Source organism: Eumetopias jubatus, unplaced genomic scaffold (genome assembly GCF_037043125.1).
Source record: "Eumetopias jubatus isolate StellerSeaLion01/CBP00866 unplaced genomic scaffold, mEumJub1_p1.0 scaffold_11, whole genome shotgun sequence".
In the NCBI taxonomy this organism is placed as follows: Eukaryota; Metazoa; Chordata; class Mammalia; order Carnivora; family Otariidae; genus Eumetopias; species Eumetopias jubatus.
In genome coordinates, this window is record NW_028274817.1 from 70,043,856 (window position 1) to 70,063,874 (window position 20,019).

Sequence of the window (20,019 nt, forward strand, 5' to 3'; positions counted from 1 at the left end):
ACACCCAGTGCTCCGTGCAGAACGTGCCCCCCTTAATACCCATCACCAGGCTAACCCATCCCCCCTTCCCCCTCCCCTCTAGAACCCTCAGTTTGTTTCTCAGAGTCCATCGTCTCTCATGATTCATCTCCCCCTCCGATTTTCCCCCCTTCATTCTTCCCTTCCTGCTATCTTCTTCTTTTTTTTTTTTTAACATAGATGTATTATTTGTTTCAGAGGTACAGATCTGTGATTCACTTTTTTCTGTTTTTAGATTCCACATGTAAATGGAATCATGTGGTATTTGTCTTTCTCTGAATTATTTCACTTGGCATAATACTCTCTAGGACCATCTGTGTTGTCACAAATGGCAAGATCTTATTCCTTTTTTATGGCTGCTTAATATTCCATTGTAGATATCTATATCTATATATATCTATATATGTCTATATATATCTATTGATGGACACTTAGGATGCTTCCATATCTTGGCTATTTTGAAATATGCTTCAATAAACACAGGGGTGCATATATCTTTTTTAATTAATGTTTTTTTTCTCCTTTGGGTAAATACACAGTAGTGGAATTATTGGATCATATGGTATTTCTATTTTTAATTTTTTAAGGAACCTCCGTACTGTTTTCCAGAGTGGCTGCACCAGTTTGCATTCCCACCAACAGTGCACAAGGGTTTCTTTTCTCCACTTCTTCACTAACACTTGTTATCTTCTTATTTGAGCCATTTGACAGGTATAGGCTGATATCTCATTGTAGTTTGATTTGCATTTCCCTGATAAGTGATGTTGAGCATCTTTTAATGTATCTGTTGGTCATCTCTATGTCTTTTCTGTTACATGTTTTTTGAAGAACCAACTTCAGCTTTTCTATTGTTTTTTTAAAATTTTACTAATTTCTGTTCTTTTTTAGAAGATTTTATTTATTTTAGAGAGAGAAAGAGAGAGCATGCACACAAGCAGGAGGAGGGTCAGAGTGGGAGAGGGAATCTCAAGCAGACTCTGTGCTGAGCAGGGAGCCTGATGTGGGGCTCAATCCCAGGACCCTGGGATCATGATCTGAGTCGAAGGCAGATGCTTAACTGACTGAGGCCACCTGGGCACCCCTGGTCCTAGTGCCTTTTATCTTTACTTTTATTGATTCACTTTGTAGCCTTTCATTGTAAGAAATCTAGCCATGATTGTTACTAATAAGAAAGAAGATAGAAACCTGTACACACGCATAGACACATACACACACAGCTACAAAGCACAAGAAGCAAAACCTAATAGAACTAAAAGAAATAAGCAAGTCCACGGTTAGAGTTGGAGGCTTCAACACTCTCTGTCAAAAATTCATAGAAATAGAAAAAAACCAGCTAAGATACATACTCATCAACTCTCAGGATCTAACTAATATTTATAGTAGACTTCATCAAACAGCAGCAGAACACACAATCTTTCCAAGTGTCCACAGAATATATGTTGAAATAGACTATATTCTGGGCCAAAAAAAAGAAGGAAAGAAACTTAAAAGAAGTAAAAACAGAGTGTTTTCTCTGGTAACACAGATCAAATAGAAATTAATACCAGAAAGATAATTGAGTTAAACTGAAAACAATACATCAAAATTTGTGGCATACAGATATAGCAGCACTAAGCGGAAAGTTTTTTTTTTTTTTATCATTAAAGGTTTACATTAGGAAAGGAGAAGTCGGGGCACCTGGGTGACTCCGTTGGTTGGGTGTCTGCCTTTGGCTTAGGTAATGATCCCAGATTCCTGGGATCGAGCCCCACATTGGGCTCCCTGCTCAACAGGGAGCCTGCTTCTCCCTCTCCCACTCCCCCTGCTTCTACACTCACTCGCTCGCTGTCTGTCAAATACATTTTTTTTTTTTTAAAAAGGCTCTAGGACCAAAGTCTGAAGGAAGGACACCAGGAACAAGCTTCCAAGAGTTCCTTCCCATTAGAGTTGCACAGGACATACTTAATTCCTCTAGCAGTGAGTACGACAACATATGTGAACCGTTGTTTATCAGGGAGCTCATTAGAGACTAAGTCCCTCGGGCTTTACATGGGGATGCTCACGTAGGTACCCCTCCCTAGTGCATACCAAGATTCCAGATACCATTTTGTTTGTGCAGTCTAGACATAGTGAGCCACCCTTAGTATTAATGGAATGCTTTATATCAGTGTAGGGAACTGTTTACCAGCCGAGTGACCAGATGTCAGCCAAGGGCCAACTTTTCAAGCAGGCCTTTCTTTTTTTAAGCTTTTATTTTAATTCCAGTTAGGCAACATCCAGTGTAATATTAGTTTCAGGTGTACAGTTTAGTGTTTCAACACTTCCATACAACACCTGGTGCTCCAAGTACACTCCTTAATCCCCATCACCTGTTTCACACCCCCCCCCCCCCCGCACCTCCCCTCTGGTAACCATTAGTTTGTTCTCCATAGTTAAGAGTCTTTTTCTTGTTTTTTTCCTCTCTCTCTCCCTCTCTCTCTTTCTCTCTTTTTCCCCTTTGCTCATTTGTTTCTTAAATTCCACATATGAGTGAAATCATATTGTATTTGTCTTTCTCTGACTAACTTATTCCACTTAGCATAATACTCTGTAGCTCCATCAATATCATTGCAAATGGCAAGAGTTCATTCTTTTTGATGGCTAATATTCTGGGGTGTGTGTGTGTGTGTGTGTGTGTGTGTGTACCTCCTCTTCTTTATCCATTCATCAGTCGATGGACACTTGGGCAGTTTCCATAATTTGGCTATTGTAGATAATGCTGCTATAAACATTGGGGTGCATGTATCTCTTTGAATTCATATTTTTGTACTCTTTGGGTAAATACCTAGTAGTGCAATTGCTGGATCCTAGGGGAGTTTTTTTTTTAACTTTTGCGGAACCTTCACACTGGTTTCCAGAGCGGCTGCACCAGTTTGCATTCCCACCAACAGTGCAAGAGGGTTCCCCTTCTCTGCTTCCTCACCAGCACCTGTTGTTTCCTGTGCACAAGGCCTTTCTAAGTACAGGCAGTCTCAGCCTTGCTATGTGTACTCTTTTCTGCACTCTGTGTCATTTACTGATGTATATATTCTTTCCAAAACATAAAAGGTATAACTGATGTGTATACACTCTTAAGGGTATAATTTCTATAAATTAGCATTTCTAAATCCTTTTTAATACGCCTATTTCAAGATTCTGCATATGTATTTATCTACATTTTTATTCCATTACCTGAATTGCTGTTTTCAGCCTCAAAAATCTTGTTTTGCAGTTCTTTTCTTTTATTCTAATATAATAAATTTTAGTTTTTTCTCCTTCATTGTATCTTTTTCCTCTAACAATTGTTTCCTCTTTCAATTATATATTGATAAAATACTCATTTTCCTTTACAGCTAATGGTTTAGTCACATAGTCTGAAAGAAACAAAGAATGTAAAGGGCCATTGGCTTTCAGGAGGGCTTGTTGAAAGGCCTGTTCCTTTCCTTCAGACCCCTGAGGGTTGAGGGCTCCAGAGAAAAGGTAGAGAGGCCATCATGCCCAAGTAACAGATTCCTGAGAGCTCACAGTAAGTGAGGCCTCTGGATAGGGGATGGGTCTGTAGAGAGAAGGGAAAGTTGCTGCAAGTGTGGATCCGGTAGAGGCAACAGAGGGAGCCTGGATTCCCTGCCAGGGTCAGAGCCTACCTATACTGAGCTGTGAATGCCCTGAGTGGTCTGGTTGGGTGAGTGAAAGGGCTTAAAGAAATGTGGACGGCCTTGAAAAGACGTCTGCATTATTCTCTGTAGATGGAGATTTTTTAGATGGTGGCATGTTCCTGGCAGCAGTTCATATGACTTTATTAGATCCTAATTGTCAGTATTTATTTTGATCACATCTTTAGCATTTGTACAGATCTCTTATGGGAGGAAGAGGAATCCAATTAAAATGATTTATAGTTAACTTGAAATAATGAAAACACTTAATAGGGGAGTTAAATAATTTTCCTTTGAATCACATCTATGACCATTGTTACTGTGAACCTGAATATTATTTTCACAGGAAGTCGGTACAATACAATGGGAAAAACTCTAGGGGTAAACAGACTTGGATTCAAATCCTGAATGCTGCTTTTGTTTTCTATTTTATGTGTTTTATGGCCTTTCTGAGCCTCAACTGCAAAATGAGTATGATGCAACACACTTTATGGTGTTAATATAAAAATTTAATAAGATAGTGTAAGGTGCTTAGCACACTTCTTAGCATATAAACTATACCCATCCAGTATTTGTAACCTTTCATTACTTTTTTTTTAAAGATTTTATTTATTGATTTGACAGAGAGAGACAGTGAGAGAGGGAACACAAGCAGGAGGAGTGGGAGAGGGAGAAGCAGGCTTCCTGCTGAGCAGGGAACCTAAGGCGGGGCTCGATTCCTTAACAACTGAGCCACCCAGGCACCCCATTACTTTTTTTTTAATTAATTAATTTATTTGACAGAGCACAAGCAGGGGTAGGGGGAGAGGGAGAAGCAGGCTCCCAGCTGAGCAGGGAGCCTGATGGGGGGCTCGATCCCAGGGCTCGATCCCAAGACCCTGGGATCATGACTTGAGTTGAAGGCAGATACTTAACCGACTGAGCCACCCAGGCGCCCCCCTTTCATTACTAAGTCTCCTTATGTTGGTATAAGAAGGTTTCCTGAAAGAGGAAATATTCTCTTCTTTCTAAGAACAGTATCTTGTATCATGCCATTAAATATTTCACATCTGTAATGTTTGAAGAAAATTTGGGCTTTTCATGGGAACAATGATTTTTATAGTTTTTAAGTTATTTTTCTCCAGAATCTATGACAGGAATGGCCAAAATTGTTTTCCTTTCATATGGATTTCTGTGTAAAAAAGAGATCTATGTGTTAAGTGATTTATATAGTTGTCTTCTGATATTTGGGTAGGAATTTTTTTTTCCCTCTTTCTTTTTAGGTGTAAAGGAGAATTCCAAGAGAAAAGGGATAGTAAAAGTTTAAAAATCAAGCAGAACTTGAGACGAAGGCTTCTGATTCAGGATGGGTTGGCAGAGTATCAAATTGGCAAAAACTAAAGTTTCATTAGTATATTGGGTGATGCTGATGGAATTGAAAATTTTATATGCACCTACTGACATTTCCAAGTTGACAGCATCTCCAGCACCCACTCTTTGGCAAATTGACAGGATCAAAATTTAAAGTTACTCATACTCAGCAGTTTTACTCCTTGGTATTTATAGGTGGTACTTCACATGTTTACAAGGGTATTTGCCAGAACATGGCTTGTAATAGTGAAACATTGAAAGCATCTTTAGTATCATCAGTAGAAGAATAGATAAGAAAAGTAAGGTATCTCTATACAATAAAATACTATGTGGGAATTAAAAAAGATAAGGTAAATCTATATGTAATGAACTCTAAGACATGGTATTGAGACAAAAAGAAGCAACGTATGCATAATATGTCACTTATATATTTTATTTTTTTAAGATTTTATTTATTTATTTGACAGAGATAGCGAGAGAGCACAAGCAGGGGGGACAGTAGAGGGAGAAGGAGAAGCAGGCTTCCCACCAAGCAGGGAGCCCGATGCGGGGCTCAAACCCAAGACCCTGGGATCATGACCTGAGCTGAAGGCAGATGCTTAACCATCTGAGCCACCCAGGCGCCCCGTCACTTATATATTTTAAAAACTATGTTTCTGTAAGTACAGACATGCATATAAGTGTACCAGGAAAGGACTGGAAAGGATACTTACTACTCTTAGAAGTGTCTACCTCTGAGAAAGGGACTGGGACAGGGCAGGGGTCCTCAGAAATGTAAGCTTTATTTTTACTATTTGCACTTTTTTATTTAAAAACTTTTAAAAAGTTTTTTTAAATTCTGATAAAATACACATAACATAAAATTTATCATCTCAACTATTTTTAAGTGTCTAGTTCACTAGTGTTAAGTACATTCACATTGTTTTGCAACCAATCTCCATAGCCCTCTTTTCATTCTGCAAAACTGAAGCTCTGTGACCACTGAACAATAACTCCTGAGTCCCCCTTCCCCCCAGTCCTTTGCATCCACTAATCTACTTTCTGTCTCTGTGAATGACTAGTATAGGTATCCCATATTAGTGAAATTATACAGTATTTGTCTTTTTCTGACTGGTGTATTTCACTTAGCATAATGTTCTCGAAGTTCAACCATTTGTCAGAATTCCCTCTCTTTTAAAGGCTGGATAATATTCCATTGTACGTATATACTGCATTTCATTTATTCATTCATCCATTGATGGAGAGATTTGGGCTACTTCCACCTTTTGGCTATTGTGAATAATGCTATGAACATGGGTGTACAAATATTTCTTTGAGACCCCGCTTTCAGTTATTTTGGGTTTATACCCAGAAATAGAATTCCAGGATCATACGGAAATTCTGTTTTTAATTTTTTAAAGAAATTGCTATATTGTTTTCCATAATAGCTGTGTCATTCTACATTTCCCACCAACAGTGCACAAGGTTTCCAATTTTTTCACATCCTCGCCAACACTTGTTTTTGTTTGTTTTGATAGTAACCATCCTAATGGGTGTAAGATGGTATCTCATTGTGGTTTTGATTTGCATTTCCCTAATGATTTGTGATGTAGATTATCTTTTCATGTGATTATTACCATTTGTATATCTTTTTTGGAGAAAATATCTATCCAGGTTATTTGCCAGTTTTTAAATCAGGTTGTTTGCTTTTTTTGTTTCTGAGTTTTAGGAGCTCTTTATATATTCTGGATGTTCTTTTATATATTCTGGATATTAACCCTGTATCAGATATGATTTGCAATTATTTTCTCCATATTATTCCATAGAGAGCCTATTTCGCTCTGTTGTATCCTTTAATACACAAAAGTTTTTAATTTTAATGTAGTCCAGTTTATTTTTGTTTTTGTTACCTCTGATTTTGGTATCATATCTAAGAAATTATTACCAAATCCAATGTTATGAAGATTTTCCCCTATGTTTTCTTTTTTTTAAAGATTTTATTTATTCATTTGTCAGAGAGAGAGAGAGGGAGAGCACAAGCAGGGGGAGAAGCAGGCTTCCCACTGAGCAAGGAGCCTGATCCCAGGCCTGAGCTGAAGGCAGACACTTAACTGACTGAGCCACCCAGGCGACCATCCCCTATGTTTTCTTCTAAAAGTTTTATACTTTAGTTCTTCTGTTTAGGTCATTTGATCCATTTTCAGTTCATTTTTGTATATGGTATAATATAAGTGTCCAATTTCATTCTTTTGAATATGGATATCCATTTTTCCTGACACCATTGTTGAATAGACTGTTCTTTCCCCTACTGAATGGTCTTGACACCCTTGTTGAAAATCATTTGATTATATATGTGACATTTTATTTCTGAATTCTATTTTATTCCATTGGTGTATATATCTGTCTTTATGCCAGTACCACAGTTTTGATTACCTTGGTAGTAAATTTTGAAATCAGGAATTGCTAGACTTTCAGCTTTGTTTGGAGTCCCTTGTGATTCCATATGAGTTTTAGGGCAGAGTTTTCCATTTCTGCAAAAAATGTCACTGGGATTTTCACAGGGTTTACATTTAATCTGTAGATTGCTTTGGTATTATTGGCATCTTAATGATATTAAGTCTTCCAATCCATGAACTATTTGCATTTTTAAATAATCAGAATATACTGTTGTACTATTTGTATAATCAATCATAAATAAATTTTTTAAAAGGAGTTGTTGGCAGAGGGAACTGGTAAGTTTCTTTTTTCTCTTTCAGTTTTGTTGAGATATAATTGACATTCAGCACTGGATAAGTTTAAGGTGTCTATCACAATGGCTTAAGGTGGTCAAGAGGTACAGACCTCCAGTTTGAAGATAAATAAATACTGGGGATGTAATGTATAACATGACTATAGTTAACACTACTGTATGGTATATTTGAAAGTTACTAAGAGTAGATCCTAAAAGTTCTTATCACAAGGGACTAGTAAATTTCTAATGTCAGTTCATGTGTCTTTACTGGATCTCATGTTCCAATTTTTATAAATTAGCATCAGTTCTAGAAGCAGAAGCATAAATTAGATATTAGAGACATGATTATCTGACTATAGGTGTTCATGATAAGAAAATGTTTGTGGCTTATTAAATTAAACAAATTGAATTAAATAATTTATTGTTAACAAATAGGCTTATTTAGACATTTGATGATATTACCTAAGCTCAGATGACAGTTTTATCTTGCATATTTTGCTCATTCGCAAATAAACTTTAGTCCCATTGATCAAAAACCAGTTATTCTATTCATGCCATTTAAAATTGTGTCTCATTGAATTCACAGAGAGGCTGTTGGGTTTTATTTCATGAAGATTATCTGTGAACATTTTAAGTCATCAGAAAATATTGGAAAAGCTCTACTGCTCCACATTGAGATGCTTTTACAAAGAAAAGAAGAACTGCTTGCCAAGGAGAAGATTGAAGAAATCATTTTAGGTCAGTAGGATTTCTGCAGGTTTTATTTTATTTTTTTACTTTTATTTTTTTAAGATTTTATTTATTTATTTGTCAGAGAGAGAGAGAGGGAGAGAGAGAGAGAGAGCACAAGCAGGGGTGGGGCAGCAGGCAGAAGGTGAAGCAGGCTCCCCGCTGAGCAAGGAGCCCCATGTGGGACTTGATCCTGGGATCATGACCTGTGCCAAAGGCAGACACTTAACTGACTGAGCCACCTAGGTGTCCCTTCTGCAGGTTTTAGAAAGGTGTTAATATGCATATAATTCTTAGATGTCAGAACAGTGGCAAAATTCTTAGGTCAGTGGATCCCTTTTTCTCACTTCCTTTTTTTCTCCCTAATAACCATTAGCTATAACACCTCCCTGATCTAGATTCCACAAACTAGAATGAGAAACAGCAAAAACAGCAAAACATCAGCAAAAACAAACCTCTGAGCTTCAATCTCTTGTGTAGTGAAAAATTGTGAGGCTAAAGGCCTAATTTCATGATTTCAGTGTGATCTCCAATAAGCTCTGTGTGCCTTCTGGCAAGTTAATAACATCTCTGGATCTTGTTTTTTCCTAGCTATAAAACAGAGGTTGTGAAATAGCTTCCTAGTTTTTAACTTTCTTTTTAGCCCCAGCATCCTTTTTGTCGTGCAATCTTATGTGAACCCTGTCCCAAATAAAATAGACTAGAGTTTCTCTGTTAAAGCAGAGATGTAGAATCAAATTTCAGCATTCCCCTAACCCCATACCTCTCTGTAGAACTCTGTAGCCTGAAGAACACAGATAGTATGATCCCTTTCTTGGAAAATTCTCACCCCAATACATCCTTCCAATTCTGCACATACACAGAAATATAACAGGAGTGATAGTCACTAAATGTTAATACTGGGATTTATTCTGAGTGATGGCATTTTAGGTGACTTGTTGCTTTCTTTTATTTTTTTTTTTAAGATTTTATGTATTTTTTTTTTTTCCGAGAGGAGGAACAGAGGGAGAGAGATAAGCAGACTCCACGATGAGCACGAGCCTGATGTGGGGCTCCATCTCACGACCTCAATACCATGACCTGAGGCAAAATTAAGAGTCAGATGTTCAACTGACTGAGCCACTCAGGCGCCCCTACTTTATATTTTACCAGATTTGTTGAATTTTTACAAATATGTATCATGTTTTTATAAAAAGTCACTGATTTTTTTTTAAAGGAAATCTTTTTTTTTTTAAAGATTTTATTCTTTTGACAGAGACATAAAAAGAGCACAGATAGGCAGAGCGGCAGGCAGAGGGAGAGGGAGAAGCAGGCTTCCCACTGAGCAGGGAGCCTGACAAGGGACTCGATCCCAGGGCCCTGGGATCATGACCTGAGCTGAAGGCAGCCACCTAACCAACTGAGCCACCCAGGCGCCCTTAAAAGGAAATCTTTTGAGCAGATAATCTCTAAGAGCCTTTGAACTCTAGATTCTGTGAGCCATATTTTATTGATAATATGCTCCCTCACAAGAATCCAAGAATCCATTTTTAGACCCAATTTTGATAAGTTTGATTATCTGGTTTTCCACCCCTTAGCATTTTAATGGTAGCGTATTACAAAGAGAGAAAGGGTCTACAAGGAAATACGTAGATAATCTGACCACAAGGAAGGAGAAAACTCTACAAATTTTATAAAACAGTTTCAAATATTTTTAAAAATACAACAGTAGTTCCCAAAGTCATCACTGTGATATTTAAGTACAATAAAATACAATAGTTGTATTAGTTATTGACCTTGAATGGGCAAGCAAAGATTAAATTGTGCTTCAGAAAACTAGAAAGTACGTTTACAAAAACATAATTTAGGGGTGCCTGGATGGCTTAGTCGGTTAAGCGTTTGACTGTTGATTTTGGTTCAGGTCATGATCTCAGGGTGTAAGATCAAGCCCCCGTGTCAGGTTCCATGCTCAGCGGGAAGTCTGCTTCTCTCTTTGTCTCTCTCACTCTGCCCCTCCCCCTGTTCATGCTCTACATGCTCTCTCATCCAAATAAATAAATCTTTTAAAAAGAAAAACCTAATTTATAAAACCTAATTTTTAGAAAAATTAAGAACTTTAATGTAATAATTTAGACTTTTCAAAATAAAAAATGTTTTATTTTTAATGAAAGTTAACTGTCAGCTCAGTAGAAAATGTATTTATCCAGAATGACTAATTTTCCTAAGATTATAGTTAACCAGTTTTATTGTGATATTGAATTATAAACTTATACTCTCAAAGTCATGTAATATTTTAAGTAGGTACATTAAATAGCATTTTACTCTCATGTGAGTAATTTTGTCTAAGCCATGGAACAAATTATGTCTGTTGACTGGGCTGGGAGGTCAGAGACTCTTAGTGTTCTTATCAAGACTTTTGTGGAAATCAGTAGTGCCGAAGGGGTAGAAGAGAAGGGGGTATAGAATTCTATTACAATTTAAACTTTACCTTAATGTGTGCTAATGTATTTGAACCCTGTAAATGTCTAGACCAGAAACAATCAGACATGAGTTACAATTTAAAGTAATAAAGTTTATGTGTAAACATGGTCTTAAAGTATTTTACAAAGGCTTTAAGGTATAATTGGCCTTTCTTGTGAACTTGATCTGATCTTGTTAGTACATAATAATATAAACACTTCTTATTAACGATTTTTAGCTTTGCTGTCTGTTCATTCACAATAACATTAAAGCACCAGATGATGATCAAATTTGGAACATGGAAAATATGTTAAAAAGAGACTAAGCTGGAAAACTATCACAGATTGATAGGCGAATTACTGTGATTCTAGCAAACTCTGATTGTATTATATAATCAGTTTTGCTAGTAAACTTAAAATTGCTGATGAAAACCTGTCTGAATATGATTGTGTTTATAGCCATTACTTTAAAGATTACAGGTTCTGAATACAGTTAGCGCTCTTATTTAATGTAATAGATCTTGATTTTTGTTTTTAGAGCTTCGGTTTTTATTTTCAGGTCACCAGACAGGAAGACAATTGACAGCAGAATTAGTGGGCTGTTTACACAACATTCTGTGGAAAAAAGCTGCCAGAAGTTTTGAGGTTTGGGAAGAATCTATTTTTGTTCTTTATGTTCTTTCTCTACCCTAACAAATAAGTGTATTCACTATAAAAATCCTAGAGCATCAAATATTTTAATAATCTCTCTGTTTAGGTGCCATCTATGTATTAAATTTTCATAATGTAGAATGTTAATGGGCATTGGATAAGAATTCATTTAGAACTACTAAGCTTGGTTCATCCCCATTGGGAGCTTACAATGTAGGGAAATGACATGTCTGATATTAAGATATAGGAAAGTAATTTATTTTAACATGACAAAGAAAAAAGTCAGAGCTTTATTCCCGTTAAAAAACTGATTTGGAGCACAGGATTTGTAGGGCAGTGAAAATACTATGAATGATATTGTGATGATGGATACTTGTCATTATACATTTGTGTAAACCCATAGAATATACTACACCAAGAGTGAGCCCTAATGTAAACTGTGGACTTTGGGTGATGATGATGTGTCCATGTAAGTTCATCAGTTGTAATATGTACCACTTTGGTACATTTGGTAGAGGATGTTGATAAAGTGGGAGGCTTGTGTGGGGGCAGGAGGTATATAGCCAATCTCTATACATTTCCCTGTTTTGCTGTGAACCTAAAACTGCTCTTTTAAAAAGTTGTCCAATTTAAAAATGCAAAAACATGGTAATATTTTTTCTCTTTACAAAACAATCCAGGTTTACTGTGGAAAAAATTGACACTTCAGATAAGTTTTTTTTTTTTTTTAAGAAAGTAAAGAATAGGGGCAGCTGGCTGGCTCATTTGGTAGAGTATGTGACTCTTGATCTTGGGATCATGAGTTCTAGCCCCATGTTGGGTGTAGAGCTTACCTAAGAAAAAAAAAGGAAGTAAAGAATAGTCGAGAGCACGGCAATTAATTTCTCAGACATCAGCTGTAGCAACATTTTCCTAGACATATCTCTTGAGGCAAGGGGAACAAAAGCAAAAATAAACTATTGGGACTGCATCAAAATAAAAAGTTTCTGCACAGCAGAGGAAACAATCAACATAACTAAAAGGCAACCACTTGAATGGGAAAAGATATTTGCAAATGACAGATCCAATAAAGGGTTAGTATCCAAAATATATGAAGAACTGATACAACTCAACACCCCTTCCCCCCAAATAATCCAATTAAAAAATGGGCAGAAGACATGAACAGACATTTCTTCAAAGAAGACATCCAGATGGCCAACAGACACATGAAAAGAGGCTCAACATCACTCATCATCAGGGAAATGCAAATCAAAACTACAATGAGATATCACCTCACACCTGTCAGAATGGCTAAAATAAGACAAGAAACAACAGGTGTAGGTGAGGATGTGGAGAAAAAGGAACCCTCTTGCACTGTTGGTGGGAATGCAAACTGGTGCAGCTACTCCGGGAAAGAGTATGGAAGTTCCTCAAAAAGTTAACAGTAGAACTCTCCTATGATCCAGTAATCATACTACTAGGTGTCTTCTCCAAAAATACGAAAACACTAATTCAAAGGGATACATGTACCTTTATATTTATAGCAGCAGTATTTGCAACAGCCAAATGATGGAAGCAGCCCGAGTATACATTGATAGATGAGTGGATAAAGAAGATGTGGTGTGTGTGTGTATATATATATAAAACATATATATATGATGGAATATTAGACATAAAATGGAATATTTGAATATTAGACATATTAGACATAATGGAATGGAATATTAGACATAAAAATGAATGAAATCTTGACATTTACAATGACATGCATGGAACTTGAGAGAACTATGGTAAGTGAAATCAGAGAAAGACAAATACCATATAATTTCACTCATATGTGGAATTAAAGAAACAAATGAGCAAAGGAAAAAAAAGAGAGAGAAAGAGAAACCAAGAAACAAATTCTTAACTATAGAGAACAAACTGATGATTACCAAAAGGTAGGTGTGGGGGCGGGGAATGGGTGAAATAGGTGATCAGGATTTAGAAGTGCAGTTGTCTTGATGAGCATGGGGTGATATATGGAATTGTTGAAGCACTACATTGTACACCTGAAACTAATATAACACTGTATGCTAACTATACTGGAATTAACCAAAATGTGGTAGAGATCATATTTATGTGTTTGCCTGAATAATTGCCCCCCCCCCACACTGATAACCTCCCTCCAAAGAAGTGAAAAAACAAGACAAAATAAATGAAAAAGTGGTTTTTGAGACGCTGGACATCAGGCAATGGAGAGTAATCTTTGGGTGATAGGAAATAAGCAAGGTGAGCACTTAAGTTGGGTAGCTTACTCCCTTGAGTTTCCAGGCTGTAGCACAAGAAGAGGAACTGAAATAGATCCCAGCAGTCTTCCTAATTTAAGGAGATGGAGCTGAGAGTCTAGGGAGACCAGAGCCGCTAGAGTTCAAAAGACAGGGTGCCAGGGAGGAGAGCACAGCTCAGAAAGAGACCCCCAGCAGTCAGAGAGTCCTCCTCCCTTGTTTAGCCAAATACTAATTAGGACAATATGGGATGAAAGTACCTGGAGCTAGGGGGGAATAACCATCTAAAAATATTAGTGGGAACAGTGCCTGGCACTCACAAAGGTCTGGGAATAGGGCCTGTTCATACTAGCCAGACAGAAAATCCTCTAATTCATGGGGCATTAGGTAGAAAACTCAGACAGGTCTTGTCTGAGTAGTGGGGAATAATTAGTTCTGAACTGAACATTGTTCCAGACTTACCTAAAATATCAAAAGTATGACCTGAAAGGATGAAATTGATCCCAATAAGCTTAATTGCTTCCCAGAGTAGAGGTCAAGCATATTAATCAGAATACCAAACTATCCAGCACCCAACAAAGTAAAGTATACAATATTTGGCATCCAATAATAAATTACCAAGTATACAGTGAGGCAGAAAACACTTTATAATGAAGAGAATGAGCAATCACTTGAAACTGACATGAAAGTTAGCATTAACTGAACATTAAAATACTTCATATGATTTTATTCCATATATTCAAAAAGTGGAGACATAGAAGATTTTTATAAAAGACCCAAGTCAAATTTCTAGAGATGAAAACTAGGTCTAGGATAAAAAATATATCGGGTAGTATTAATATCAGATTAGACATTGCAGAGGTAAAGATTAGTAAACATGGCAATAGAAGCCATCCAAAATGAACCACACAGGGAAAAAATTTAAAAAAATTAAAATAGCATCACAAGCTATGGAAAGACTTCAGGTAGCTTAATATGTGGATAATTGGAATCCCCAAATGAAGAGAGAGAATAAATATATGAAGAAATAATGGTTGAAAACTTTTAACATTTAATGAAAACTCTAAATCAGCATATTTAAGATGTTTAGCAAACCCCAAACACAAGAAACACAAATAAAACTAAACCAAGGCACATAATAATCAAATTGCTCAAAACCAGTGATAAAGAGAATATCTTAAAAGCAGCCAGAGAAAAATGACACCCTACATACAGAGCAACAAATTAAGGAAGACGCTGGATTTTTCATGAGAAGCAGTGCAAGCAAGAAAACAGTAGAGCAACATCTTTAATATAATGAAAAATAACTTGTAAACCTAGAATTCTATACACAGCGCAAATGCTGTTTAAAAATGAAAAGTAGTTGGTAAGAATGTATAGAAAGAAATCTGTAGAAAGCAGTATGATGCTTCCTCATAAAATTTAAAATAGAATTACCATATGATCCAACAATTCCAATTCTGGGTGTATATCCAAAAGGATTGAAAGGAGGATTTATAATTCAAAAAAAGGAGACAAAGTAGTATTATGAAGAATATTTAATAATCCAAAAGAAGCAGAAAAAGAGAGAAGAGGGAACAAATTTAGGTAGGGCAAATGGAAAACAAATAGGAAGATGATAGATTGAAATCTCAGCATATGCAAAACTCACATCAAATTAAAATGACCTCAACTCTTTAGTGAAAAGCAGACATTGTCAAAATGGGTTAAAAAGCAAGACTCAACTTTATGACTGCTTAAAAGAGACATAAATATGAAGATACAAATAGGTTACAAGCTAAAGAATGAGAAAAAAATATAGACTTTCTAATATTCATACATAAAAGCAGAGGAATGAAAATAGCTAAAAATAATTCTGAGAAAAAAGGAACAGAGAGGGAGGAATTACTCTACCTGACTTCGAGATTTATATAGCTACGGTAATCTTGACTGTGTGGTATTCTCAGAGAGATAAACACATAGATCATTGGAACTCAGTGGAGAACCCCAAAATAATCCCATACCAAAGTGCTCAACTTATTTCCAATAATGTGCAAAAGGATTCAATGGAAGAAGAATGGTCTTTTCAACTAATAGTGTCTGAGTAATTGCACATCCATAGACAAGAAAGTTAATCTTGATCTAAACCTTACACTTTATACAATTAACTCAAAGAAGAATCAATAACAGGAGGAAAACTGGAAAGTTCACAAATACATAGAAATTAAACAGCATACTCTTGAACAACCAGTGGGTGAAAGAAGAAATCAAAAGAGGGGAAAGAAGGTGAGGCAAACCAGGCAACAGGCTCTTAACTATAGAGAACAAACTGAGGCTTACTGGAGGAGAGGTGGGCGGGAGAATTGATTAAATGGGTGATGGGTATTAAGGAGGGCACTTGTTGTGAGGAACAGTGGGTATTATATATAAGTGATGAATCACTAAATTCTACACCTGAAACTAATGTTACACTGCATGTTAACTAACGAATTTAATAAGAATTTGGAAGATAAAAAACAATCTTGAGACAAATGAAAATGGAAACCTAAGTTACCAAAATATATCGGATGCAACAAAAGTAGTTCTAAAAGGGAAGTTTATACTGACAAATGCCTCAGTAAACAACCTAGTACACTTATCTTGATGAGCACTGAGTAATTTATGGAATTGTTTAATCACTGTATTGTATACCTGAAACTAATATAACACTTTATGGTAACTACACTGGAATTAAAAGAAAAGAAATAAAAATAATAAAAAAATAAACAACCTGACTTTACACCTCAAGGAACTAGAAAAAGAATAACTAAGCCCAAAGATAGCAGAGAAAGGAAATAACAAAAAAGCAGAGCAGAAATAAATGAAATAGAGATTTAAAAAAAAGTAGGAAATTTCAACAAAAATGAGAGTTGGTTTTTGAAAAAATAAACAAAATTACAAATGTTTAGCTAGACTAACCAAGAAAAAGCAGAAAAAAAAGATAGTGGACTCAAATAGAACTAGAAATGAGAGATATTACAGCTGATACCTCATAAATACAAAGGATTGCCAGAAACTATAGTGAACAATTATGTGACAACAAATTGGATAATTTAGAAGAATGCATACATTTCTAGAAATATACAAACTACCTAGACTGAATCATGAACAAATAGAAAATGTGAACAAATCAGTAATGAGTAAGGAGGTTGAATAAATAATCAAAAATCTCCCAGTAAAGTACTGCCTAGAACCAAATTGTTTCATGGGTAAATTCTACCAAACAGTTGAAGAAGAATTAATGCTAATTGTTCTCAAACTCAAACTCATCCCAGACACTTCCAAACTATTTTACATGGCCAGCATTGCCCTAATACCAAAGCCAGACAAGGACACTATAAGAAAATGTAACTGCAGGCCAATATCCCTGATGAACAAAAAAACCCTCAACACAATACTAGCAAACTGGATTCAACAACATATTAAAAAGATCTTACACAGTGACCACATGGAAATTTTCCCTGGAATTCAGGGAAGGTTTAACATATGCAAATCAGTAAATATGATACACCGCATTGAATGGAATGAAGGATAAAAATCATATCATCCCAATAAATGCAGACAAAAAATTTAACAAAGTTCATCCTTTCATGATGAAAACTGTCAACAAATTAGGTATAAATGGAATGTACCTCAACATAATAAAGGCCATACCTGACAAGCCCACAGCGAACATCATACTCAAGGGTGAAAAACTGAAAACTTTTCATTAACGATCAGGAACAAGACAAGGATGTTCATTCTTACACCACTTCTATTCAACATAGTACTGAAGGTCCTAACCAGATCATTTAGGCAAGAAAAAGAAATAAAAGGTGTCCAAATTGGACAGGAAGAAGTAAAGTCATCTCTACAGATGACTTAATATTATATATAGAAAATCTTAGACTCCACCAAAAAAAAAAAAAAAAAACCCTGTTAAACAAATTCAGTGAAGTTGCGGGATACAAAACCAATATACAAAAATTAGTTGCCCTTTTATACAGTAACATTGAACTGTCTGAAAAAGAAATTAAGAAAACAATCCCATTTATTTTATTTTTTTAAAAGATTTTATTTATTTCTTTGACAGAGAGACGGCGAGAGAGGGAACACAAGCAGGGGGGGAGTGGGAGAGGGAGAAGCAGGCTTCCCTCTGAGCAGAGAGCCCGATGCGGGGCTCGATCCCAGGACCCCGGGATCATGACCTGAGCTGAAGGCAGATGCTTAACAACTGAGCCACCCAAGTGCCCCGAAAACAATCTCATTTAAAATAACATCTAAAATACTTAGAAATAAACTTAACTGAAGAGATGAAAGATCTGTACACTGAAACCATAAGATATTGATGAAAGAAATTGAAGAAGACACAAGTAAATGGAAAGATACCTTGTGTTCACAGATTGCAAGAATTGAGATTGGAAGAATTAATATTGTTAAAATGTCCATATTACCCAAAATGATGTATAGGAAAACCTGTCATTTGTGACAACACAGCTAAATCTTGAAGACATTATGCTGTGAAATAAGGCAGACACAAAAAGACAAATACTGCATGATCTCAGTTATATGTGGAATCTAACAAAGTCGAACTTATAAAAACAGAAGAGGATAATGATTATCAGGGTTTGGGAGTTGGGGGAATTGGGGATATGTTGGTGAAAGGATACAAACTTTCAGTTATTAAATGAATAAGTTATAAAGACCTAAGTTACTGCATGTTCTCTATAATTATAATAATGTATTATATACTTGAAATTTGCTAAGGGAATAAATCTTAAGTGTTTTCACCACAAAAACGTAACTATTTGAGGTGGTGGATATGTTAATTACCTTGATTGTGGTGATCATTTCACAATGTACTCGTATATCAAAATGTCTTGTTTTACTCCGTAAAATCAGGTACTGCAAAATAGAATGGTATTCTTGTTCTCTTTTAGAAGGCCTGTATTTCTTTATGGAACAGATTTAAAATTACTTCAGAATTCCCTTCTCCTATTGATTCTCTTTCTTTTCCCTCATTTTCCAGTCTTGCAGAATGATGTTTTTAAACTCCCACTTCAGCACTGGAGAAGAATATAATCTTGATTCTAAATAGTCATAAGCAGTGTTGGACCTACACAGCACAGTTTTTTTCTAGTTGAAGAGTGTGTTTTATTCCATTTAGGTCCTAATGACTCCTGTTCTTCACTGAAAAATGTGAAGCTTCTTGATAGAGGGTACAAGGGACTCATCTACCTTACACACACCTCATGGTGTGCATGAGCAATCTGAATTTTCTTAGCTTAAAAAAAGTTACCCAGATTATTTCTATCAGATTTTTCCTAATAGTGTCTTACCCTTGAAAATTTGTTAGTGCCTCAAAAGTAAAAAAAAAAAAAAAAATTGTACAAAACCACAGTGGCACTTCATTATCATAGTGAAAAACCTGGAAATCAATTAAATATCTAGCATTAAGAAAATCATTGTATATTAACTTAATTGAATGTTAAATATTCCTTAAATTGACAACTGTGAAAACTCTGTAGTAATATAGATTAATATTTACAAAATAAAGTCAAATGGAAAGAATGGAACATGAAACTCTAATATAAACTATGATTGCAACTATATACAAATACAAAAGGACAAAGTTAAAATGGAGTGTAAAAAAAATGAAAATAGCTGTATTAGCATGGTGAATTATGGATATTCTTTTAAAAAATTTTTATCTTTTTTTAAAATTAATTCTTTTTTAATGTTCAGTTAGTACATGATAGGTTTCTGTTGTAGTGTTCAATGATTCATTAGTTACGTATTTAATAACTAAAATTGTATTTTGAGCTTTCTAGGGTGGTTCACCACCTGTCAGACTTTTCATCCCACATGTGAATTTCTTTTTAAAAAAATTTTATTGAGGTATAATTGACACAATTAAGTGTACAATGTGATGATTTGACTAGGTATATGTATACATTGTGAAAGAGTTCTAACCATTGATTTAATTAACATATTCATCACTTTTTTTTAGTGAGAATATGTAAGTTCTATTGTCTTAGCAAAATTCACTTATACAACGTAGTATAGCTGTAGTCAGCCATAGTCACCATGTCATACGTTAGATCCTCAGACCTTTTTCATTTTTTTTTTAAGATTTTATTTATTTGACAGAGAGACACAGCGAGAGAGGAAACACAAGCAGGGGGAGAGGGAGAAGCAGGCTCCCCGCTGAGAAGGGAGCCCGATGTGGG

General features: G+C 35.7%; 1 protein-coding gene across 1 annotated transcript in view; it reads left to right on the forward strand.

The window, feature by feature from the left end:
- TEX11 (testis expressed 11) overlaps positions 1 to 20,019 on the forward strand; it is a 281,592-nt gene that overhangs the window by 133,247 nt on the left and 128,326 nt on the right. Inside the window, exons 13-14 of the mRNA XM_088028563.1 lie at positions 8,315 to 8,466; positions 11,455 to 11,540. Of these exons, the coding sequence (XP_087884689.1) occupies positions 8,315 to 8,466; positions 11,455 to 11,540 (238 nt within the window). The remainder of the gene's footprint in view (positions 1 to 8,314; positions 8,467 to 11,454; positions 11,541 to 20,019) is intronic.